A 26,616-nucleotide genomic window follows, 5' to 3' on the forward strand; every position below is an offset into this window, starting at 1 on the left:
ACGAGAACAATGATATATTGAAAAAAAAATTTATCTAAAGTATGTAACAATAACTCATATGTTATCACTAAAGAAAAAAATTACAATATTAACATTATATTTTAAACTCTCGTTCATAAATTTTGTAAAAAATATTATATAGCTCGTGCAACGCGCGGGTATTCCGCTAGTTATAATAATTTTCGTGCACTTTTTACTTAAATTGCAACCATTTTCAGAATTCTATAATCTTATTCTTAAGCAGAATAAAAATAAATCGAAAATGAAAAATCACAATTTGTCATGACAAAAGCGAACAAGTGTTGTGGCAAGAGATTATTTTCACTATTTGGCAAGTCTAACATTCCAAACTTGTTGCTCAGCACCAAACCTGTTCATGGGCGATGACAAGTCGGGCTCGGGCCGGATTTAATCTTATTCAAGTCCAGCTCAACCAAGTCCGTATTATATTTACATCGGACTAGTTCAAAGTATAAACAAAAAAAATTGCAACAAATTAAATTCAATGAAAATGACAAAACTAATTTTATATAATCAAAAAATATTTAACAAAGTAATAAAAGTCAAATAAAGATAATAAATACATATATAAAATGTATAATATAAGAGCGGGTCTGGCTGAGTTAGGCTCGAGCTTTTGATACAAATCTCAAATTCAATCCATTTTACATAAAACTTAGCAAGTTTGGACCAGACTAAGCAGGTCATCCAACTCATGAACAGTTTGTAATGTTTCAAAGTAGAGAAAAAAAAGATTGTAACGTCTAAATAATAATAAATAATTTTTAATTTTTTAACAAATAATAAATATATATATTAAAAAATTAAATAAAAAGGAAAAAGTTAATTTCCAAAACTTGTAAAAGACATTCTGCAAAATATTAAGGATTTAAACACATTACCATTAGTTATATATTATGTATGTCCTTATCCTTAAGTTACAGCACATTAGCTATTCAATTGTAAATAGAATAGAACTCTTACAATCCTATTAACACTAGGATTATTCACAACGCCAACTAGGGTTAGGATCCTATGGCTATATATATACTTGTAACATTTGTAACTTTCACTCAAGCAAATACAAAGGTTTATATTTTCCTTCACCTTATAATCGTTAACATGGTATCAGTTGCCACGGCAAGCCCTTCCTCTTCCCCTTCCCCGCCACATGCTTCTGATGTACCCTCTGCTTCAATTCTCGCAGACTTTTCTGCATTCCCTTCCGTTGCTCCTCTTCAAAATTCTACTGCCCCTCTCTCTTTTTCCTCTATGCAAACAAATACTCAATTTACACTTATCACAGACACCGCATCATCCTTCCTCTCCCAACCTATGTCTCATCTCATTCAGTCAGTTCCGACAGCCACCACGGCACTGCCATCTTCAACCACACAGGTGCAATCTCTCACCGAATCTTATCCATTCCCTGCCCAAACCTTACTTCGACCTTCATATATCACACATGATTACCCTTCATCCTATCTCCCACCCCAAGCCACTATTGGTGCACCGGTTCCGACCTCCTCTATTCCGATCGGTGATAATTTTGGTCTTCCCCATCAGTACAGACCCGCTACAATTCCACCATATCCAAATTTCATACTTCCTCCCACTTCCAGGGGTGGCTATCAGCCAGCACAGCCCCAGTATCCTTCTCACACACCACATGAACCAGCTTTCATTCCCCAGATTGGGACATATACTGATTCTGTATCGCCTGCTAGTTAGTTTTCTTATCCAACCTCATCCTTCACATCCATTCCTGTCATTAGTGTCAAACTAACATCCAGAAACTATCGAACCTGGCACACCTATCTGGTTACAACTCTTGAGGCAATGCGGGTCTATGATGAAAACTGCATGTGGGTATTTCCACCACCTACTCAGTATATCCCACGATTTGCTGGTGCAGATCCAACTCAGTGTGCTGACTTTATGCTCAACCCGGCTTATGCAAACTGGGAACAACATGACCGCATTGCTCGTGCCACAATCTTGGGTTCTCTCAGTGAGGAAGTTGTAAGCACTGTAACCAATCTTACCTCTGCACGTGAGGTTTGGTATGCATTAGAACGTACATATGGTGCAGTATCTGAAAACAGACGTATTCAACTCACTCTTGAACTTAATTCACTTGAATGTCATGATATGAGTGTCTCGGCTTATCTTCAGAAAATTAAGCTCTTGTAGATGAACTTACATCAGCCGACAGTCCACCGTCCATCACTCAATTGATTGCTACCATCTATAAAAACATTAGGAAGGAGTATCATTCTGTCTTAACAGCTCTCAATGTCAGACGTGGAGATCCTGTTTACTGGTATGAATTATATGATAAGCTGACTCGGGAAGGACTATTACAGCACAGTGCAGATCCATCTCCCATGGCCAACTTTACTGTCAAAACCAATCCCTCTGACACTATGCTCAAACCAAAATGCAAACAGGGACACTGCTTCATCTGTCATGATACTCGACACTGGGCTGACAAATGCCCCCAGAAGAAAAATCGGGGTGCACTCCATAATGGGACGCCATCAAACAGAAGCTATCGCCCTCAGGCAAACATGAGCTGTATGGAGTTTCAGGGATACCCTCCTTTTGATGATGAAATCAGCCAGGCACAACTATGGTACCCTGATACAGGTGCCACTCATCATATGACCAACAATGCTCAGCAGATCAGAAATATGATTCTGTTCCAGGGTCATGACAATATTCAGTTTGGTAATGGACAAGGTTTGCCAATATCCCATATGGGATCTTCATCAATACATAAATTTAATCTTAAAGATGTCTTAGTTGTGCCTCGTTTAACTAAATCCTTGCTCTCTGTTCAACAATTTTCCCGTGACAACTCATGTTATTTTGAATTTTGGCCATCTTATTTTCTTATCAAGGACCAGGTCAGCAAGGAAATCCTCTTGCGAGGACCGAGTAGAAATGGACTATACATCATGTCGCGTGCTCTCAAGCAAGCTTTGGTTGGAGAACGGATTCCGTTTGCATAATGGCATGCTCGGCTTGGTCACTGTCATTCACAGACTATCTCCCGGATTGTCCGTCAACATCAGCTTCCTTCATCCAAGAGTACTCAGGCCTGTTCCTCTTGCCCAATGGGCAAATTATCCAAATCTCATTTAAATTCTGTTATTCGTTCTAGTACCTACATGTTTGAATCTATACATTCGGATGTTTGGGGTCCTTCCCCTATTTTATCAAATTTTGGACATCGTTTTTTTGTTATCTTCATTGATGAATTCACTCATTTTAGTTGGATTTATTGCTTAAAGCACAAAAGTGATGTTTATTCCATATTTCTTGAATTCTATGCTATGATTGTTCGTCAGTATCAGGCTAGGGTTAAAAACTTTTACTGAGATTTTGGTGGTGAATTTCAAAAACTTAAATCTTTTTTTGCCAAAGAAGGAATTTTGCATAAATTAGCATGTCCTCACACTCATGAACAAAACGAAATTTCTGAACGCTAATTAGACATATTATTGACACCGATTTAACTCTCCTAGCTCATGCTTCACTACCTTTAAAATATTGGAATTATGATGTCCTACATAGTGTGCACTTAATCAATCTTTTACCAACATCAGCTCTTGGTTTTGTGTCTCCATTTACCAAAGCTTTCAAAAAACATCCAAATTTTTCAACATTACGTATCTTCGGGTGTGGTATTCTACCTTTACTTCGTCCATACAATCGACACAAATTTGATTTTCGCTCACGAATGTGTGTTTATCTTGGGAATTCTCCAAATCATAATGGTCATCTTTGTCTTGATCCCGAGTCTAATCGTATTTATACTTGCAAACATGTTGTGTTCCGTGAAAATATATTTCCACTTCATGCCACTTTGACTATTGTGCATGCATCGGAATCCGTTCTGCCCACACCAAATATTGTTGTCTCGGTTCCGTCTCTGCTCGGGCCTTATCCAGGTACTTCTACTTCTATTTCTGGTCACAATCCAAAGAAATTATGCATGCATGCCCCTCACAAATACCCAATCAACAAATACCTGCTACTTCTACTTCTCCAATCAATTTACCTATTTTAGCCACCAACACTATTTCACACACAATCATTCCACCTTGTGATTCGGGTCCCACCTCCACTAATATTGCTTCCAAAAACCTTGCACCTAATTCTCCATTTTCTCGCCAATCACTCCCTGCTCCTGTTTTGAATTCCAACATCAATCAATTGGAACCCATCTCTCCTCCCTCACACTATATTAGACGCACCACTAATCTTTCTCCACCTTGTCCCATAAATAATTCCCTCATCATCCTTCCTCACTCACACACGCCTACTTCCCCTGACACAAATAATTTGCTAATCATTCCATATGCCACAAACACAAATTTGTCCCCTCATCCCTCATTCTCGCTTTCAATTCCTATGGACCCCACCTCATCTTCTACACCAGTAAATAACACATCTTCTCCCATTCCTGTGGACTCTTTTGGTCACAAAAATCTCATTCCTCCCTCTTCACATATACGGAAGTCACAATCTCCCTTTTCTCCAATTACCGATTATACCACTCCAACCATCAATTGCTCCACATCTTCTCAAAATTTGGAACCAATCAGACAACATCAGAGGCAACATCGCCATTCCTCAATTGATTCCAGAAATTTGGAACCAATCAGACAACATCAGATGCAGCTTCGCCATTCTTCACTTAATTCCAGAGGCAGATTTATGGCGCTTCAAGCTTCTGCTTCTCCTGACTACTCCAATCCCATATGTTTCACATCTGCTAATAAACATGAAAAATGGAGGGATGCTATGGCCTGTGAAATTCAAGCCTTAATTGACAATAATACTTGGGATCTGGTTCCTTGACCAAAAGACATAAACATTATTACCTCACGTTGTCTGTTTCGCACAAAGCTAAAAGCTAATGGAACCATTGAATGTCATAAGGCACGTCTTGTGGCTAGAGGCTTCAATCAACAATCAGGTCTCGACTACAAAGAAACCTTTAGCCCTGTAGTGAAAGCTACGACTGTTTGACTTATCTTTGCTCTTGCAGCTGCACACAAGTGGACCATCAATCAATTAGACGTTTCCAACGCCTTTCTTCATGGAAACTTGACAGAAACTATCTACATGGAGCAACCTTAAGGCTTTCGGGATAAAGACAAGCCTGATCATGTATGTCTACTTCGCAAATCATTGTATGGTCTTAAACAAGCACCTCGTGAATGGTTTCTTCGTCTCAAGACGTTTCTGGGTATAATTGGTTTTCTTATGTCTGGTGCTGACAATTCTCTTTTCATCAATCACACTACACATGACAAAACTTTCATTTTATGTTATGTGGATGACATTCTTGTCACTAGCACCAATTATTCTTTGATTCAACAAACCATTTTGTCCATTGAAAAGGAATTTCCAATACGGAATCTAGGGCGTGCTTCCTACTTCTTTGGTCTCGAGATTGTGTACTCAGATGACGGCATTCATCTCTCCCAAGAAAAATATGCTCGTGATATTCTTGAAAGAGTAAAAATGCTAGAATGCAAGCCTTGCTCTACACCAATGGCCACAACTCCCAATCTCTCTCGTGAACATGGGACTCAACTTCAATCTGGTGAACAGTATCGAAGCATTGTTGGTGCCCTTCAGTATTTAACACTCACTCGACCTGACATTGCTTTCTCAATCAACAAGTTGTGTCAATTTTTACATTGTCCAACGGATGAACATTGGAAAGGTGTAAAACGGGTACTGAGATACATCCATGGCTCTCAGAATTTTGGTATCACATTCTCAAGTTCACTAATTCAGGCTATACACTGTTATTCTGACAGTGGCTGGGGTGGGTGTCCTGATGATCGTCGTTCCACTGGTGCCTTTTGTATCTTCCTAGGCAAAAGCCTCATCTCATGGAATACACGAAAGCAACCAACCATTGCTCGTTCGTCAACTGAAAGTGAGTACAAAGCAGTTGCCAATGCCACGGCAAAACTTCTCTGGATTAAATCAGTACTTCAGGAACTTCGTTTCTCCATTCCCAGACCAGTGCGCCTATGGTGTGACAACGTCGGTGCAATTTATCTCACTGTTAACCCCGTATTTCATGCTCGCACCAAACATATAGAGCTGGATTACCACTTTGTTCATGAGCAAGTAGCCTCTGGTTTTCTGTCAGTTCGGTTCATTCCTACTGAAGATCAAGTTGCCGACATGCTTACAAAACCTCTGCCCAGTTCTCGATTCAACATCCTTCGCCAACGACTTACACTATGCTCCCGTCCTCGGCTTAAGGGGGGTATTAGTTATATATTATGTATATCCTTATCCTTAAGTTACAGCACATTAGCTATTCAATTGTAAATAGAATAGAACTCTTACAAATCCTATTAACACTAGGATTATTCACAACGCCAACTAGGGTTAGGATCCTATGGCTATATATACTTGTAACATCTGTAACTTTCACTCAAGCAAATACAAAGGTTTATATTTTCCTTCACCTTATAATCGTTAACAATTACATCCTACAAAACGAATTCTCAAATATTAAAAAATGAATTTCCAACTTTTTAAATTACGGAAACGTATCTCAAACGTTTCGTATAATGTTTTTCAAAACGTTTCGTATAATGTTTTTCAAATTGCTTTTGTGACGTGAAATGCTTTAAAGTTAAATTTTTCATACACAATATATATGTGAGTACTTGCAGAACAAAATTAGTCTCTGTCACATAACCTTTGCTGCATGAAGATATGATGCATTGTCTATGATAAAGTAAAGTCTAAAGACTATACCTCAAACTGTTATTTTTTATTTTTATATTACTCCCAGTTTGTTATAATGTAATGTGCATAAACTTATTTATTATTATTTATTTTCTTTTTTTAAAGAATGATAATTACGCCTTAATTTCTGACTTGTGTGAAACAAGAAGACTTGAGGCATGTTGACAATTAATAACATTATTATCTCCTATAAAGATCATGCTGTAATATAAAAAATGAAGATTGCTTTCCTACAAAGTTTGAGTTCTAATTGTCAACCGAGCAACATTCAACGTTGCATGTCTATGTAGCACTTTCTTCTGACTTTTGTGACAGCTGACTTACATAACTTTTGACATTCTTCATATAGAAAGAATAAAAGAAAACTGAAATATAGTATCGGGAACATTTGTTTTACATGCTATTTGCTGTTGGAAAAAAACTGATTAAGAAAAAACAGAAATTTTCTACTTTTGTAAAATGATATTTTTCAAGTCTAAAAGACAAACTAGAAATCCCTAACTAAATACCTCAAACTCTCCCTTTTAAAGTGAAAAGACAAATAGGAGCATGAACTAAGAATTTATTCTATCTTGTTAATTAGATGATAAAAGATAAAATATGTTTTAATAGGTAACTATTATTTAAATAACTCAAAATGAATGAGATTAATAATGTCAGACACCACTTTTAGTTTAGTAATGAATTTCTTCGTCCAAACCGTCTCCTTAGCTGCTTCTACCTCTGCAATGTAGTCTGATTTGTCCTTTGAGTTGAGTCTGCTACGGTACGCGAATGCCCCTTTGTCTTGAAGGGTGTACAATACAGGTTCATCCACCATGTGTTTAAATTCATCAATAAATGAAATTATCACAATTCGAACTCTCGACCGTTGATCTAAAAAGTCTCGACCGTTCAGTCCAATTATAAATCTCATATTAATTTCTCTATTAATATATCAGAGAAATATGTAGAACTCTTTTTTTTTTTTAAATGGATAACTTTAATTATTTTCTATTAAGAGAAAGAAAACACAAAAACAACTTCAATATGTGTCCAAATTACTACATTATTTAATTTTCTTAGAAGATGTTTTTTAATTTCATCTGAAATTGATGCCTACAATAAATAGGGAGAATAGGAAACAATTTGTGCAAATTTGTTTGAACATAGAAGATTTTTTATTATTAATTTAAGTTTGTGGCATTCATTGATTCACAACATGTGGATTTAATTGTAGACAGCCTTATCAGGAATTTTGGACGAAATGGCATTCCTTTCAAACTGGTTTTACCGGAGTTAATTTCTCATCTCTTATTTTGAAAGTATTGTAGACGCTACTAACTAAAGACCCATTTTTTTAGATTCTGAGAGAAGTATCCAACTAGAAATTTAAATGTTCTTTCTAACGTTAAATTACTTGGAACTCTCTTTGGTACATCACATAAAGTCCAGTCAAATATTTTCTGGAGAGATTCTTATGGTAATGGTTGGAACACCCAGGGGCGGAACTAGGGGGGTTGGGGTGGGCTCGAGCCCCTGCAGACCGCCGGAGAATTCAAAAAAAAAAAAAAAGAATTTTAGTAATATTTTGTAGAGAATTATATTGACTCTATGTAGTATTATTTCAATGTTTAAAGGCAGGTGACATAGTTAAGAATGCTTACCTTTATTTAAGAGGTCCTGTGAACATCAAACTAGGTGAATCATTTAAACATACTTTTTCTTAGAGACATTTAAACTTACGCATACTTTTTTCCTTAATTTTGTTTCAAACTTTTCTTTTTTTTAGAAAATTACAAAATAAAATTTACCTAGTTTAGTAAATAAATGTTGTACTTTTTATTGCAAAAAAAATAACAATGAATTCTTCATTTATCATCTCATCAAATCACGCATATCTTAGTTTTTCCAAAGTGTGAGTTTGAACACATTTTATTGTCATGTCATCAGATGTTTCATTGCCTCGTCGTGTTATTAAAGTCACAAAATCAACATGACACACTATTAAAATCAATTCATCATGTTATCAAACACTAACAAACTACACAAACAAATCACGTGGTTTTAACCATTGTAGTTTAAAAATTTATAAAAAGCTATCATATGATACGTCTCGTTAGCAAAAGCAGTTCGAATGGAAAATGACGTGAATTTTTATGATGTGGCAAATAAAGGCGCATAGTCTTGAGGGATATTTTTATCCAAAAAAAGTCATTTTTTAATATAAAAACATAAAAACTCGTCTATTTGAACTCTAACCCACTTCTCTACTTACAACCCTCTTTCTCTCTCAAATCAAACGAAATCATACCGTAATTTGATTTTGTACTGTAGAAATTCAGTATCTTGGCAAGTTCCTGAAAAAATCCATCTATTTTATACGAATAACAAACGAGAATCAAAAAAGCTCCGAGTTCAACAGTAAAACTTCAAGATCAACTCTTTCCATGCTTCATAAGATATGTAATCTGAACAAATTATTAATTGAATCTTCATCTAAAATCATTCTGTCCAACAGTTTGAGACCATTTTTTCCAAATTCATTTTGAGCCAACACATAAATCATTATGGAGACTTAATTGATGATTTTTGTTTAGTTCAATGATGTAATTGATAATTTTGTTAGTTTAAATTTCTAATTAATTTAAACTAACGAGTGTTATATCATAAAATATTAATGTGTAGTTAATTAATTAATTAATATTTTTTAGATAATTATATATATAAGCTTTTAAATCATAACAATGGATTTTTTTTATAGCATAACAATGGATTGTTAGATTCTAAATTATAAATTAGAAAAACCAAAATATACGAAATCACAACTCTGGTGTAATAGTAAAATTTCTCAATCCTTTCAGAGACTTTTGACCCATTCGACCAATTCCAAAATTATTATTCAATTGACGTGTAGGAATTGGTCGTTTCTTTCTTTCTTTCTCTCTTTCCACAGCCACAGCATCTAGAATATAATATTAAATTCTATATATCCATTTTCACAATACTCAAAACTAAACTGAAAAAACATGACGAAATGCTCTAAAGTGAAACCCCATCATCATCATCAACTGCCTTTCCCCATCATAATAATTTCAAGATTCTGTCTTGTTCATCTTTTATTCATCTCTTTCTTCCTCTTCCTTCCCTATGGAGCCAAATCCATCACTTCTAATGAACAACAACTCACCAAAATTGGTGCAATCATTGATTTCAATTCAAGAATTGGCCATGAAATCAAAATTGCTATGGAATTAGCACTTCTCAACTTCAACAATGAGTTAGGAAATCACAAGATATCCCTTCATTTTCAAAATCACCAAACCAACATCCTCCAAACTGCTAAATCTGGTATATATAGTTTGGTTTACAGTTGTTTGTTGTTCTTGTTCGCTATTTACTATTATACAACAGGGTTGGAATATTAATATATGATTGGACCTTAAACATCGTACTGATTATTTAATTTCTTCCCTTTACAGCTGAAAGATTGATTAAGGAGACAAGAGTGAAAGCAATCATTGGAATGGAGAGATGGGAAGAAGCAGCTTTAGTTGCAGAGATTGGAAGCCAAGCTGAAATTCCAGTTCTCTCACTTTCAGCACCAGCAATAACACCGCCATTAGCATCATCTCGTTGGCCATTCTTGGTAACCATGGCTTCCAATGATTCAGACCAAATGAGATGCATTGCGGACCTTAATCGTGCTTACAATTGGAGGAGAGTTGTTACAGTTCATGAAGATTATAGCTATGGCGGCGATTATGGAGAATTAACACTTTTATCTCAAGCTCTACAGGAAGTCGGATCGGAAATTGAGCACAGAATAGTTCTTCCGCCATTTTCTTCACTATCTAATCCCAAACAAGCTGTCAGAGATGAATTAGCAAAGCTAGAACAAGTGCAATCTCGGGTTTTTATAGTTCTTCAAACATCATTGCCATTGGTGATCCATTTGTTTACAGAAGCTAAGGAAATGGGATTTGTAGGGGAAGATACAGTGTGGCTATTGAAAGATACTGTTACAGGTTTTCTAGATTCGTTTGATACTTCTGTAATTTACTCAATGGAAGGTGCTCTTGGAATCAAGAGTTATTATTCTGAAACCAGTACTGATTACAGAAGTTTCTATTCACAATTCAGGCGGAATTTCCGGTCTAAGTATCCTGAAGAAGATAATTCTGAGCCCGGATTTTATGCTCTCCGAGCATATGACAGCATTGCTACTATCTCTAAGGCCGTCCAGAGAATGTTGTCTAGCAGCAGTCCAGAATCATTGTTGAATCATATAATTTCAAGTGATTTCAGTGGTTTAAGTGGTGAAATAGGCTTTAAAGAAGGGAAGCTATTGAATAGTCCTGAACTCAGAATAGTGAATGTAGTTGGAAAGAAGTATAAAGAGATAGACTTCTGGTCGCCCAGTTCCGGATTCATGAATGCAGATGGACCTGATTCCATTGGACTGCGAGGTCCTGTGAATTGGCCTGGGGATCTAAAGCGAGTTCCGAAAGGTTGGGCAATGCCTTCTGATGCGAAACCAATGATTATTGGTGTTCCGGGGAGAACCTCTTTTGAGAAATTTGTGAAAGTTGTGAATGCAAGTGAGGGCAGATATGATGGTTTTTGCATTCAACTTTTCTATAAGGTGTTAGAGATTTTGGATTATAACTTATCTTATAAATTTGTACCTTACAATGGCACCTATAATGACCTGGTCCATAATATGTATAACAAGGTAAAGACTTCATTTTTATTCACTGATTTAGCTTATGTAATTTTGGGTTGTTGTTTTATTTCTATAATCTGAGGCTGAAGGGGTTTTTTGCTTGTCTTTTGCACAAAATTAATTCAAGACTTATGATGCAATTGTGGGAGATATAACAATATTGGCAGAGAGATCAGAGAGAATGGAATTCACACAACCTTATGCAGAATCAGGATTGTCAATGATAGTTCCTGTGAAGTCGGAAGAGTCGGCTTGGATGTTTATGAAGCCTTTCACTTGGGAAATGTGGGTCGTTACAGGTTCCATCTTGATCTACACAATGTGCATAGTTTGGTTCCTGGAACACCAAACCAATCCTGAATTTAGAGGTCCTTTGAAGAATCAGATTGGAACAGCAGTCTTGTTCACTTTCTCTTCTCTATTCTTTGCTCATAGTAAGTGTTTCTTTCTCTATTTTATTTCGATTTTCCTGACAGGATTTTGTTGCACGGAAACACCTCTTCAGTTGTGTTTTGAATGAAATCTGAATTATTCTGATAGGATTCTATTTGCAATTGCAGGAGAGAAAATTTACAGCAATTTAACTCGGTTTGTACTTGTAGTGTGGCTATTTGTTGTGTTGATCTTGAATTCAAGCTATACTGCAAGTCTAACTTCAATGCTAACAATCCAACGGCTACAACCTAATGTTACCGATATTGATTGGTTAAAACGAAACAATCTACCAGTCGGATGTGATGGCGATTCGTTTGTAAGAAATTACTTGGAGAATGTGCTGGGATTCAAACCAGAGAACATACGAAATGTTATTAGTGAATATGATTATACTGGACTATTTCAAGAGAGAAGAATTTATGCTGCCTTTCTTGAACTCCCCTATCAGAAAGTTTTCAATAGTCATTACTGCAAGCAATATATTGCAACCGCAGCCACATATAGATTTGGAGGATTAGGCTTTGTAAGTAGTTTCCATGTCTTCATATATTGCCAAGTTTGTCAATATTTAGCATCCCGAAGACTCTGATCATTCTGATTTTGATCGTTTGAGTCCTCAGGAGCCTGATAATGCTTTTTGCCTATCTTTTTTTTTTACCTGAACTTCTGATTCAACAGGTATTTCAGAAAGGATCCCCAATTGCAGCAGATTTTTCCAAGGCCATACTGGAGCTATCAGAAGATGGGAAGCTAAAAAACTTGGAAGAAAAATGGTTTCATCCATCATCAGAATGTGAAGAGAATACCACTGGTGACAGAACTGAAAGCTTGAGGCTGAAAAGTTTCATGGGGCTCTTCCTTATATCCGCGGCTACTTCTACAATTTGCTTTCTAATTTTTCTAATTCGTTTGTTCAACAACTTTTGGCATCATCAGAAGGAAGAAGAAAATACGAGTATGTGGAAGAGGACAATAACTCTAGCAAAATATTTTTACCATGGAAAGACTTCAATTCTAGGAAGAGCTCCTGATATCCATGAATGGAACACTCCAAGATCGGAATCCTCCTGTTCTTCCATGAATCTTGAGGAGAATATTCCATCTTATTCTGTAGCTGATATTGAAGTTGTGAATATTCCTGAGAATCTTTCTAGTGATGATTCTACAGGTTCAACACTTATAGATATTCATATTCCAGATTCTGGTCATTCATAAGAAAGTGAAATTTGGATAGATGGGTACAAAATAGAAACTTTGGCTATTTAGAGAGTACATATTCAAACTTTTGTAAGCAAATGATAGATTTACTGATAACAAGGCAATTAATTTGTACATTCTATATATTTTTTTTTAACCTACATATATACTTTGTAGGTTAAATAAATTATCACAAAAGATATGTATAAGATGTTATTAATTGAAAATTTTCAGATTATTTATTCAAATAAATTGTTACTATAGACTTATTTAATTTGCCAACTTTTGTCAAAGAAAAAGGTATATAAATGTTATAATTAAATTTTAAATTCTATTTTCTCTATACATCTTGTAATTTTTATTTGACTACTATTTTCAATAAAATACATGGAAATATATCAGTAAAGAATACTGGTAAGTATATTCTTGGGTGACTAGTAGATCCTCGGTTTTCTTCGTGATGTTATGATGTACATTTTTCTTATTTTAATCCTATATTATTATCTGTTAATTAAACTCCAATATACAAGTGTCAACGGGGTTTTTGTTTCTTATTATTTGATAATATAGTTATTTAAAACTTATATGTAAAAATAATATCAAAGTCGTTGTAGTATAGTGGTAAGTATTCCCGCCTGTCACGCGGGTGACCCGGGTTCGATCCCCGGCAACGGCGATTTTTGGGGAAAAAAAATTAACGAAATTCTGTCGGTAATATATATTTAGTGACGGATATTTCCACCATGAAATATACTTTTTTTATATATTTTGACCCTCAATGTATAACCACCATATACATTTGATCCAATTTAGACGAAATTAGTGTATATATAAAAAGACTTGTTAAATGCTTGTGTTTGAAGATGGTTAATCGCAACATAACTATTATAATATTTCGTCAATCTGCTTAATTATTTCAATTTTCATATAATATTACAACATCAATCTTCTTAATTATTTCTACTGTTTTAAAACCTTGGAGAACTTAGTTAAGGAAGGCAGACTTAGAATCTGAAGATAGGAGAAGGTAGTGATTGTTTGGTTGACAACAATGCACCCAGTCCAAGCTAATTCCAGGAAGACCATAAAAGGAATAAATAAATCATCCAGACAGATAAAATCATCTTCCATTTCCCACTACAGTTCAAACAGGGGTATCTACTAATCACCGAAAAGAGTCATAAGAAAAATGTCTTAAAAACAAAAACTGTATACAAAGCTTTAGTTTTTTTTTTTTACAGAAACGCCTGAAACAATATCATTTGAACACCCATATTATTACCAAAAACACACCCATAGATTACAAAAAAGCATTCGGAACACCCATTTTGAAAATCCTGAATCAATCACTGGTTGCAAGCGGCAAGAGTTTGCCATCCACACATTAGTGCTACCATACAAAGCAATTATTGCTTTGCTACCACAGTTTCTAAGTTCTAACAACAAACCAACACATTCGACATATATAAAGATCATTCTCTTGAACTCAATGTTAAGTACCTAACAAAAATGAAATTACATAATATAATCTTTCTATAATGTAAAGAATATTCAGTGGCCAGTAACATAATACAGATCTATTAGCTTAAATTAATTCACGCTGGGAATACGAGATCCCCATTCGTACGACGAACAAGCTCCACATTAATAGTTTTTTTTTTTTGGGTGTTAGTCAACAATAAAATTCGAGAATGTATGTCAGCTCCCTCCATGTATGAGAAATCTCAATGCAACAAAAGTGAATTTTTTTTAATACATAATCAACTCCACTCGATCCACAGGTATACACTTCCAGATTCTGGTTATTATTTCCACTCTCAATCCACAGGCACAGATCTGCTCTTCCAGATCCTGGTTGTTGTCTTCGGGTGGATGCATCAAATTTACCAATAGTTTCTCCCTCTTCCTCTTCCCCGTCCACCCCACCCTCTTCCTCTCCCTCTGCCCCTTCCACCGCCCCTACCTCCATGAGATATACCTTCCAATGCTCTGTTAACTAGCTGATTTGGTAGCCCACCACCACCGCGGCCCTTTTTTGCGTTGTTGCCAGAGCCGTTAGCAGCAGCAGCTGCTGATCGTTTCCCTCTGCACAAATAAAAAAGTACATAAGGAACTATCCTATTAAAAGTATATAAGAAAAAACATAAAGATAAATACTGTATGCCAGTAGTTGGCATGGATCTTCTATAAGAAAATCCAATTTTTATGATATTAGTGCTTAATAAAATGAATAGACCAATGGTATTAAACATAGTCAGGCCAGCAGATAATAGAACTAAACAAAAATAATTATGATTCTCAGATAAAAAAAAATTAGGGATAAGGTACCAAAATAGGCTTATGGTTTTTGGGGAAGCATCAATTTAGGCTTCACTTACAAAATAGCATCAATATAGGCTTAATGTTTAAAAAAGGTACCAATTTAGGCCTCGTTAACGGAACGTGACACGTCATTCATATTAATACGTTAAGTTCTGATTTCTCTCTCCACATACAATTGATAGAACGTAACGGAGTAATATAAAGGAATTGTCACGTTCCGTTATCGAGGCCTAAATTGGTACCATTTTTTAAACATTAAGCATATAATGGTGCTATTTTGTAAATGGATCCTAAATTGATAATTCTCCAAAAACCATAGGGCTATTTTAGTACCTTATCCCAAAAAAATTAAACAGAAAAGAGAACAAAACTAAAGCATGGACATCCATCATAAAGCAGAGTGAGAATCTCTTGTACCCCGTAGCTGTCGCGGTGGAAGGCAATGAAGGTTTTACTGCTTCTTTCCAAGAGAGATTGACACTCTTATCTCCAATAAAAGAAGGTGTTTTTGAATGCAGAGGCTGGAAATTGTTAAAACAATGAGTATTAGTAAAATGTTGGTACATGAGTTCATATCTAATGAAATTTGAGTCTCGAAAATTGTGCTCTTCACCTTTGTCATTGCCAAAATGTTATTGCAAGTTCGCAAGCCAGTTGTTGTATTCTGTTTTTGAGTTTTCTGCAAATTTAGTGAGAAGTATCCTAATAAGATGCACATTATATGATTATAAGAAACTCCAAAATGTCAAATTCCATTGCCCAAGAATTCACTCACTATTGTATCCTTTGCTTCATCAGTCTTCGCAGCTGCCATTGCTTTATTGTGCTCGGCCATTCCCTGAGTTAATTTTTTAGACGTAGCCCTAGTTAGCTCTTCTACATTACTCAACCTGCATCATCCAAACAATAAATTGGAAAGCATATAAGAAAATGCAAATCAGAAAGGCATGACAGATAGAAACCTTTTCACGCAGCCAAGAAACCTGACCTACCAACAATCTAAAGTATTGTTTGGTAAAACTGAAATTAAGTGCTAAAAATATAAACACTGGATTTTAAGAGATAAATATTACAAATAAACAGTTTAATAGAACTGTATGGTAAATGCTAAAAATAAAGTACCGAATATAATGATATGAAAAGTCAAAATATATATTAAAGGTACAAAAATTAGCATTGATGAAAAATTTATGAGAAGTTACAAGGCAGAGATATTTTAAAGTAGAAAAGTCAGTTCTCATTCAAAATTTAAGAATAATTTCTTGATGATTTAAGTCAGTTCTACCTTAATTGAACCTTTTGAATCAGAGTGATCAAAAAAATTTAAAACAAATAAGCACCTAATTTTTTTAATGAAGTGCTTAATGGGGTTATCAAACAGCATCTAAGCCTCGTGTACTATTTCATAGAACATTACAACAACCTTTCCTCCATCCCATGTAACAGCCAAAAAGTTGGAAGTTCCGTTAAAGAAACCTTCATGAGACTCCATTTAATTTAACATAGAGAACCTCTATGACGAGCAGTACATTAGTTTGAGAATTTGCCTAGTGAATGAAGCAGCTTCAACGGTTCCTTGATCTAAATAGTCACAACTCGTACACAAACAGACTTGACTCAGTACTATCAACTGTATCCTCACACAAACAACTCAGACACCATTAAGCCAAAATCACAATAATTAATTGATCCAGTTTTACCAACTAGTTAAGTACAAAAATTCCCTTCCATTAAAAGAATCATGTCTTTGTGTCATTCTCAGACCAGAGGATCCAATTTCCAATACTAAACACGGTAATTGAGAATGTACTTTATATCTTTTAAAGGATCCTTGCCCACAACAAAGATTAAGAGCAGGACCTTTGCTTAACTTTATTATGAGAAGAATGCATTTTTTCACACTTATCTATCCATTGGCAACCTAAGTCAATAAGGTGTTACATACAAAAATTCTGTGACTCTTGACCAGAGACAATGCCCTATCACCAAATAAGCTCTGGAGATCAATTAACATTCACTAGTTAGCAGCCCCTAAAGTAACTAGCTGATCAAGGCTGAACTACGATAGATGATCCCATCGAAAAGATTTAACTAAACCACAAAGCAAATAACCTTCACAAATATCAATTTCCTCCTGAACCATAAATGATCAAGACTAATTTTACAATACTTCAGCTTAACTTATTCAGCAAGCAGAAAAGTAAACATCCTTCAAATATTATAATCCATGCGCAAGTAGATGAGGGTTTCTCTCTTTCTTGATGAACCAAGAATCTTTAATTTCCTCATATGAAACAACTAACCACTGCCGGAAAACCAGCAAATTAGTTTCTATAGGCAGCCCACAACGAAGGCAGTTATTATCACATATTTCAATACTCTCTTTTTTTCTCTCCAAATGCATATAAAGAGAGATGCAGTTTAATTTACATTCAAATCAACTGACAAAGGAGAGACAGAACTGCGTCATTTATATAATAATAATAAAAAATACCATCAAATTAGATATCTCATAGTTGACCCAGATTTATGTAATTAGAATTACAATGTATTTAACATGAGGTACAGAAGAATAAGAATCATTCAACACAAAATTGTTCAAGAAAATACTTAAGATGAAGTATCACCTCTCTGTGAAATCTTTATTTAGTTCAGAGAAGTCCTCTCCAAGCCTATCTGATGGCTGGCCAGTCACTATCTTGTAACCACATAAACAGTTCGTTGCATTCGGTGCCTTCACAATACAATACATTGCATGAACATCTGAACATAAAATACAATTATGTAGACTAAGGTCATCAAAGAATTACTACCTTATGAGCAAAATGGTGAAATGAGTATAACAAGCATTCAACATAAGTAAAATTCATCTCTTCTCCGGTCTTCTTCCGAGGCATGTAATTCTGCAGTGGAAAAGAATAAGTAAAAGTTACGTAATGAGGCACAGTTTATGCCACAAACCAAGATGCAAAATGTGTCTATATTATTCAAGAAAGAAGTCATCAATCAAACAAATAAATAAATAAAAAAGAAAACCAATTTGGTTATGCTAAATTGGTTCCATGTACCAACTAACAAAGCAGATGGGGGTCATATCCAAAACCCATTTCACAGAAAAAGATGAATAAATAAGACAAGAAAAATACTCCCAAAAATAGAAAAGGAATACCATATTTAAACTATGCTCCGATACAAACTAACTTCATTAATCAAGAAACACAATGTATACCTTTAACAGCTGGACAACAGAAGAAAGAATCTGGCGGGAATCCTGAGGCAAGCTGTAAGGCGAAATTTCTGCAAGTGCTTTGAGCAAATCAAGCTTTCGCTCCTCAGGAAGCTGGTGGAAAAAGAAGTCATTAAAATAGAAGAAAAAACAAATAAAAGTAGGCTTATATGTTGTATCTATTAAAGAACAGGTAATAAAATGGCCTCCAGAAAATAACCATACAGAAGAATAGAGGCATCCAGATCATAAATAAACATAACTCATCGAATTACCTTCTCAAAAACAGGTAAGATGAACTTGTTCAGATAACTTAGAAACCTGCTGCTAGATGCTCCTCTCTGTGCAAAGAATAAGAGTTCAAACTATCAATTCCGAGAAATACTGTACCAAGTATAAATTTTTTGGCCAAAAATCACAATCCCTACCACAAAAAAAGGAAGTGCCATATAGAGGCATGATATCAATCTGTCAATATGGTCAGCATCTTCAACCTGCATTTAATAACCAATAACATCATTTCCAAGGAATCAGCAGCAAGAGTTGACTCTTGCAACCGTACCATATAACAAATAGAAAGGAAACATATATCGTCCAAAAACGTAAATGACTAAAGAAATTGATTCAGAAAACTATTGCAGGAGATAAAAAAAACCCAATAAGTCAAGAGAATTCCCTGATCCAAAATAAAATAAAAAAATAGAACCATAATACATGTTCACGCAAGATGAAGATGGTGTGATCTTGTTAGCCTAACCTTCCACACTTTCCATACATAAACTTCAATTTTGCAACAACATATTCATTCTAGCAATATTGTATTTACTGAATGCCCAAGCACTATATATATATAGGAAAACCATTTGGCTAGACATCTGGCTCTTCCTAACATTCTGTTAGAATGTATGCCATCCGAGATAAAGATGATATCTGAGCTTTTGCTTTCATCAACTACACCAATATAATGAGCAGCAAATCATCCACAAAGACCAATTCATACAGAACTAGAAAACGTACAATTCCAAATTCCGTTGCAAAGCTATGAATCTCTAAGAAGAAAACAAACTATATGAAAATAGCATCTGATGATATGAAATTCAAGCTCACCAAAATACAGCCATTTTGGAACAAAAATGCAATAGTTCCACTCTTTTTTGCTGATAAACATATTGCACAGTTAAATCAGCAGAGAGATCAAAAATATTTAATTCATACACGATTTAATGCAGCAAAACAAACACTCACATTGAATTGAGCATCTAAATCAGCCTGCCCTTCAATAATTCCAATAAGTTCTTTCATGCGCTCAGGAGGAGCTTTATCTCCAAATATGCTCAAACTTCTCAGGAAGTCCATAAACATTCTAAACTCTGCCCCAGTTACATCTTCTAAGCCCTACAGAGGACCAAATCAAATGATTCATCAATCTTTCAGATATTAAACTAACACAAATCAATTCATGCAAAACAAATATGGAGAAGTAAATTGAATGAATATACCTTTTTAATCAAATCAGTTACATGTCGTTCCATTTCCTCCTGAGGTCTCAAAAGTTCAGCCTTAAGGGGGAAGACCTGTACATGCAGTCATTAATCCTCTATCCATCATTGAAAAAAAAAAGACAAAGACAATAAAAAATTATTAGGCATGAGGTCCCAACCTTGTCTCTTATGAAGCCAAGAACTTTCTCACGAAGATCATCTCCACTTTGTTCATCAGTACTGACAATGTGCTTGAATAAGGCAGTTAAAGAAGCTGCAAAGGGGGGAGAGAGAAAAAAAAACAAACTCTTGAGATATAACCATAAATGGGTGGGCAAAAAAAACATAGAGAACGATACATGCTCTGGTTATGGAAGTTAAAAATGCAATTCAATTAGCTGCACTAAAAATAAAATTGCAGCTTAATAGATGCACTAACTATAACACAGTATAATTCCCTTTTACTTATATTCAGTTTATCCTCAAGCTAACCCTAATAAGTTTAGGAGCATGCTTAAGTCTCCCTCTCTCTCTCTCTATATATATATATATATTTATACACATAAAAGCAACAGTGATTTTGTCAAGTTGGGACAAGGAAATTCACCCTTGACCTGGTCCACATATTTGCGTAGAGATTGAAACCATGACAACCCAAACTGTGGACTATGCGAGACAACAAGAACCTAAAAGAGGCAACATATGGAACTTAAGTTTGAGCATGCACAAGGTAAGCATAACAAAGCATATTAAATATGGTGCTACTTGAAAACAGAAGCAGCACATGCAAATGAGTGTTTAGGTCCAAATAAGGGTTATAGAGTTAAGAAAAGCCATCACTACATTGTTTCCGTAAACAATGGTTCGAGATTTTCAAAAGGAATAACCTAAAGAAAGTATTAATCATCCCTCATACTGGAAGGTCCAATTTATAATAAATAGTAGTTCTTTTTTATCTTTGTAGTGTATGGTTTAGGGTCTACTTTATACCTCTCTGTAATTTCTGTTCATTGATATTGCAATTTCGACAATCAGTTGGGGTTTGTCACAATGCCACTGCCTAATCCAAAACAAACACATGAATCATGATATCTATATACACAAAATTCCAAATAGTCTTACTGATCTCACAGCTTCATAGAATCAAGGAGCTTCAAGCAAGACTTCCAAATTAATATCCGTATATATCATGAGTAAGTACCATTATGATCATCTATCTTATTTTGTTGCTTGTAAGCAGGAAATTGTAGTTTCACCCCCTAAGACATTTACCACCAACACAGGTATAAGTTAGCATCATTTTAAATGCATGAATTTTTATAAGAACCATCTTTTAAAACAGAAATTACCCACAAACCCATGTAATGCAATTATTTGGAGATAAATACTAAATATATGTCATTCAATGTCCACGGCTGTGTATTATACATCTAAATAATTCACTAAGCAGATCACCTTTCACATCCTGCCTCATCAAGGACATAAGGGCTTTATGTACAGCATCCCGCTCCACAAATTCATCTAAAAACCATCATGAGAAGTAAATTAGATCCCTGGAAAAGAAGCAAATGTTCTGGAAAAGACAAACTAAATCTAACATACCAGATGAAAGAAGTTGCACAAGAATATCCACTATCTTAGAGAGATACTCCGGCGTATCCTTGCAGAATAAGGGCAGCCCTCTAATCGCTTGCACGCGGATCTGCAGTGACAATGTATACTTTAGTAATTCTTGTGCCAAAAGGAATAAGAAAACGGAAATGCTCCAAATGCAGAGATGGCAGCAAGCATAGTTGTTAAAGGTGCGCCTCAGTCAAGGCTCAGGGTCTTGAGCCTTGAACCTAGAAAATGAGGCTCTGTACAAAAGGCTCTCGCGTTGTGCGCCTTGCTCACGCATGGAGCCTGGTGCGCCTTGCGGTTTTTACTTTGGTTCTTATTACAGTTTTCTCTAAAATAACTGTTTGATTAATCTCAAGCGCTAATCTAACTTAAATAGATTAATGTTGGCCCTTAATTTAAATAAGAATATCAAGAGTCTCCATCATAGTTATTAAAGGCGCAAGGCGCACTAAGGCGCAAGGGGGGTCCTGGAGCCTTGGCGCAACTTAAGGCGCGCGCCCGAGCGACTCGAGGCGCACCAAAAAAATATTCAGAAATTCATAATACTAGTCACAAATAGTCAAATACCAACAATAAAACAATAAAATGCATGAGTTAAGTTCTAGTTAACTACTAAGGCATAATGTCCGCTGCGATATCTGTAGTAAAAACTTTCGATCTTTGTCTGTCTCTGTTTTTCTTTTATTTTTTGAACTTAAAAAACCCTAAAATACCCTAACCCTAAAACACCCTCAAAACCCTAAAATACCCTCAGCCCTAAAATACCCTAAATTACCCTAAGGTAGCCAAGGCGCACGCCTTACTGACCAAGGCGCTAAGGCTGGAGCCTTAGCCGAGGCGCGCCTTTAATAACTATGGTCTCCATCATAATCAAACATATAAAAAATACAGAAAGATTAGGAGAAGAAGTCACGTAAAGAAAGAAGTATCCTCCACTCCAGGCAAAAACAAACTTCCACATACACAGAGTGAAGAAGAAACAGAGTGATGATCTTGATGATGATGATTATTAGTTTTTGTTGTGTGTTCTTTTTGATTGAGAATAAATGGTTATTTTTTTAGTAGCATTAGTTATAGTTAGCTATTTTAGGTTAAGACGTTAAGTATATGTTAGTGTCTCTATGAAGTATGAACTTAATTTGGTGCTTTTGACATTTATGATTTAATATTATGTTTTTATGTGGTTTTGTTTTGTTTGTGTGGTCACAAGTGTTTTTTTTTTATGCTTAACTAATAAAAGAGTATATACTTGAGCCTAGGCTCCAGGACCCCTTGGAGCCTTCAAGGGCCTTGCGCCTTTAACAACTATGGCAGCAAGGATAATCTAGTCTTAGTTACTTAGCAAGACAATGTAGAAACAATTTTGAGTCACTCATGCACCTCCCATGAGATACAGAAAAAATTAATAACTTACCAACGTGTATAAACCCTAAACCTACTATTACCACAGAAAATCAAACATCAGTCAACGCAGACATAATTGTCTTTGTTGAGCTAACCATATGTAGCTGAACTGTTAAAGAAACGTATAAAATATAAATACGCATATGAGTGAATATATACAGACCCCAAGCTCCTCTTCCTCGATCAAATCAAGATGAGCATCGACTGCCTGGCTAGAGAGGTCAGGGAAGAACTTAAAAAACCTAGGAATGAGCTGAGCTGCCAATTGCTTTGCCTTAGTGCTCGTCTTTGCTGCATCAATAATCCCCTGGTAATCATTCACATTCTGCAAAAGGAAACCAAATAAATGAAATATATAAAAACAAAAAAGTTCAAAAATAAAAACAATTAGTTAAAAAAATTGCAAAAGTAAGAGAAAGACGGGAACCTGAGACTTATCCTTAGATTCACTGAGTCTTTCACCAAACTCGTAAAGCTTCTCGATATGCTTGGCGTCGTCGGCAGAATCACTCATTTGAAAATAATATATAATAATCCTCTTATGTCTGCAGAGCAGTGAAATTGAAGAAATTATTTAGACTGCATCTAAATATTTTGTAATTAGACTGAAGGTAAGGAAACGAAGAGATAATTAGCTTGAGATTGAAAAGGAAAGAAGACGTACAAGGATGCAACTCGGTTGAGACGAACTGAGTAAGAAGAGAGAGACGAAGAAGAAGAAGAGTGTAGATCAACGGTTATGGAAACACAGCTTTTTGGAAGGGGGAAACTCAGACCTAAACACTGCTAAAATATTTAATTTAATTAATTAATTTAGCGAACAAGGGAAGCGAGAGAGGGATTTCTTCTTCTCCGCGTTGGAGGGTTTATCTTCATGGACATGAACGACGACGCATTGTGGTTTTGTCTTATACGCATTTCCATCTTTGATCTTCAATTGGTTCGGGTTGGATTTTGGAATGGGTCGGGTTAAATTGAAACGTTTTCTTTTCTCTTTTTTAATCGAGAAATTTTCAATTTTAAAGTATTGGGCTGAACTATAGTAAATTTAGGCTTAATATATTATTTGTCCATGAATTTGTCCTTAAACTTTCAAAATATTTTAATAGTTTCTGAACTTACATAAAAAAATTCAGTTAGCTTCATGAATTTACATAAAATATAATCAATTAACCACTCGATTGCAAAAAAAAAAAATAATAATAAGTTAAATGCGGAAGATGTGTTGCACGCACCAAGTAATGTTATTACAGAATTCACGTAATAGATTAAAAAAAAAGTTCTTACTTGCTCAACTATAAAACTTATATTCTCTAATATTACAGCTGCATATATTGATCTTGGTCGTTTTACTTTTTTTAAGACGAGTGCAATAGATTTTCCACATTTAATTTACTTTTTTTCGCAACCGGGTGATTAATTCATTACATTTTACGCAAGTTCAAAATGCTAAATGAATATTGTATGCAAGCTCATAGGGCTATCAAGACACTTTGAAAGTTTAGAGGATCAATTAAATTTTTTGGACAAATTCATGGGACCAATGATGTATTAAACCTTTAGATGAAATATAGTCAAGAATCTTATTATTGCAATTATTATTATTATATTTATTTTGGATATAAAGGGTCATATATTAATTCAAGGAAAAAAGTCTACAAATAAATAAGATCTCAAATGATAGAGGGGTAATTTGTTATCATAATTGATAATGTGGAAGAAAATTATGACTACTTAAGAATCTGGACACTGATGAGAAGAGTTGAATGTTATGTTATGGATTAAAATAAGAAAATGACTGTCAAGACTTGTGTGAAAAGATATTTCTTCTTGTAAGATAAAAGAGAATTTGGGTAGGTCCCGACAAAACATACTCTAGCATTCAGGTCAGTTCGATTCTAAATAGAGAAAGCAAATAAGCTTAAAAAGAGAGGTCATGGGAGTTGTGGCCAGATTATAACTTTATGCGAGAGAGTTGGACCTCTTTATATAAGAGTGGACTCTCCTAGTCTAATAAGAGTGAAATGAACTCATTTATCCTATACGGAAAGGATGTCGAGAAAGCTGACATTCCTTATCAGAGGGTCGCCATCTACGCATGCTCAACACTCTTAAACCGGGTGAAATTTATGGACTTACATTATAGACGAACAAGCTTATAGAAGTCCGAATGTGGCATTCGATTACCGTGAAGGGATGATTTGATTAATTTTAGGACTGGTCTCCTATTTTCACTTATGTTATCAGAAGGCTCCCAATAAACCAAGTCTGGTTTTTTAAGGTTAAAGCATATGCTTTCTATTCTCCCAATTCACTTAAGGTTTTTCCTTCGATGAGAACGCGACATGTGTCAGATGTGTGCTCGGGAATGTAAAGCATTGTCATATACCTATAAAGGCAATGCGGGTGGGTGAGATTTCACTTCACCATTCTCATTTATTTTATTTTTGTTCTTTGCGACTCTAAGTTTCGTCAGTCTTTTTCATCTTCTCAAACAAGTAAGTTTTTCAAATTCCCTCTTCTTCCTTCTTACCTCTCCGAAATGGTAGAGAAAGTTTCTTTTTCGAAAGCTAGAAATAGGACCCCTAGGATTAACAAAATGTCCTCTGCCACAACCTCAGCTAAAATTACCAAATTGAAAGAGGAACACATAAGGATGAGGGACTATGATCACATTGTACCATCATGCACTCACATGGTGCACTATCACCGACATTTTAGTTTGCCATCTTCCTTATCCATATTATGAAAGAATTCTCTTACATGTTGTTGGAGCCAATCGTCACGTTCTGAATTACTTGGAGCTCTAACCTGTATAAATTCACCCTATTGGATGATTGAATTGATCTCCGTGTATTGAATCTGCAAACGGTTAGGTATTTCTTTGACAGGGGATTGTTTGGCAATATGATCTCTCTTGCCATCCAAATCAAGAGAGGAGATCAATTCTACTTCAACAGACTAAAGGAGTTCCAACATTTCTCTAATATGAAATAAAAATAAAAATATATATGTATATGCAAAATAAAATAAACTAGAGATTTCTATTACAAATCAAAATAAAGACAACAGAAATTTTGTATGAATCTATCACATACGTTAGACAATTTTTCCATAAATATATTTACCTAAAAATTTCCTTTTATCCATAAATTTACCTTCGGCCAACATTACAACTCGCAAAAAACCTTTTAATCGTGTTTATATTCGATTGTATTTGGTAAAGATTGGATGACCATGCAAATTTTTAACAATCAATGTTTTTATCGGATTTCAGTAAGAAATACAGTACCCTAAACACTTGAGTGTTAGAGTGATTTTCATATGATGTGCTTAAATTGGTTCAATTTTATTCAACACAATGAAAAATGTCTATTTAAAAAATAAGAGTACAAATCACAAAAACAAACCGTTTTGTTCTCAAGTAGTCCAAA

At 35.1% G+C, this 26,616-nt stretch overlaps 2 protein-coding genes and 1 non-coding gene across 3 annotated transcripts; 2 read left to right on the top strand and 1 right to left on the bottom strand.

The window, feature by feature from the left end:
* Positions 1-9,791: 9,791 nt before the first annotated feature.
* Positions 9,792-13,358, top strand: LOC136232118 (glutamate receptor 2.9-like). The gene is made up of 5 exons (XM_066021152.1): positions 9,792-10,122; positions 10,254-11,506; positions 11,625-11,931; positions 12,058-12,455; positions 12,611-13,358. The coding sequence occupies exons 1-5, from the start codon at positions 9,801-9,803 to the stop codon at positions 13,145-13,147; spliced, it is 2,817 nt and encodes a 938-aa protein (XP_065877224.1). The 5' UTR covers positions 9,792-9,800; the 3' UTR covers positions 13,148-13,358.
* Positions 13,359-13,733: 375 nt separating this feature from the next.
* TRNAD-GUC (transfer RNA aspartic acid (anticodon GUC)) lies at positions 13,734-13,805 on the top strand. The gene has a single exon. It is a non-coding gene; the product is annotated as a tRNA-Asp (tRNA).
* Positions 13,806-14,591: 786 nt separating this feature from the next.
* On the bottom strand, positions 14,592-24,036 carry LOC136232119 (apoptosis inhibitor 5-like protein API5). Its single transcript, XM_066021154.1, has 17 exons — positions 23,847-24,036; positions 23,610-23,727; positions 23,346-23,507; positions 21,761-21,860; positions 21,614-21,679; positions 20,338-20,432; positions 20,177-20,251; positions 19,923-20,072; positions 19,106-19,171; positions 18,953-19,018; positions 18,681-18,791; positions 18,265-18,354; positions 18,079-18,185; positions 16,227-16,341; positions 16,065-16,130; positions 15,869-15,972; positions 14,592-15,214 (listed from the first exon to the last, which is right to left on the bottom strand). The coding sequence occupies exons 2-17, from the start codon at positions 23,694-23,696 to the stop codon at positions 15,013-15,015; spliced, it is 1,662 nt and encodes a 553-aa protein (XP_065877226.1). The 5' UTR covers positions 23,697-23,727; positions 23,847-24,036; the 3' UTR covers positions 14,592-15,012.
* Positions 24,037-26,616: the final 2,580 nt, after the last annotated feature.

This window comes from Euphorbia lathyris, chromosome 6 (genome assembly GCF_963576675.1).
Source record: "Euphorbia lathyris chromosome 6, ddEupLath1.1, whole genome shotgun sequence".
NCBI classification, from domain to species: Eukaryota; Viridiplantae; Streptophyta; class Magnoliopsida; order Malpighiales; family Euphorbiaceae; genus Euphorbia; species Euphorbia lathyris.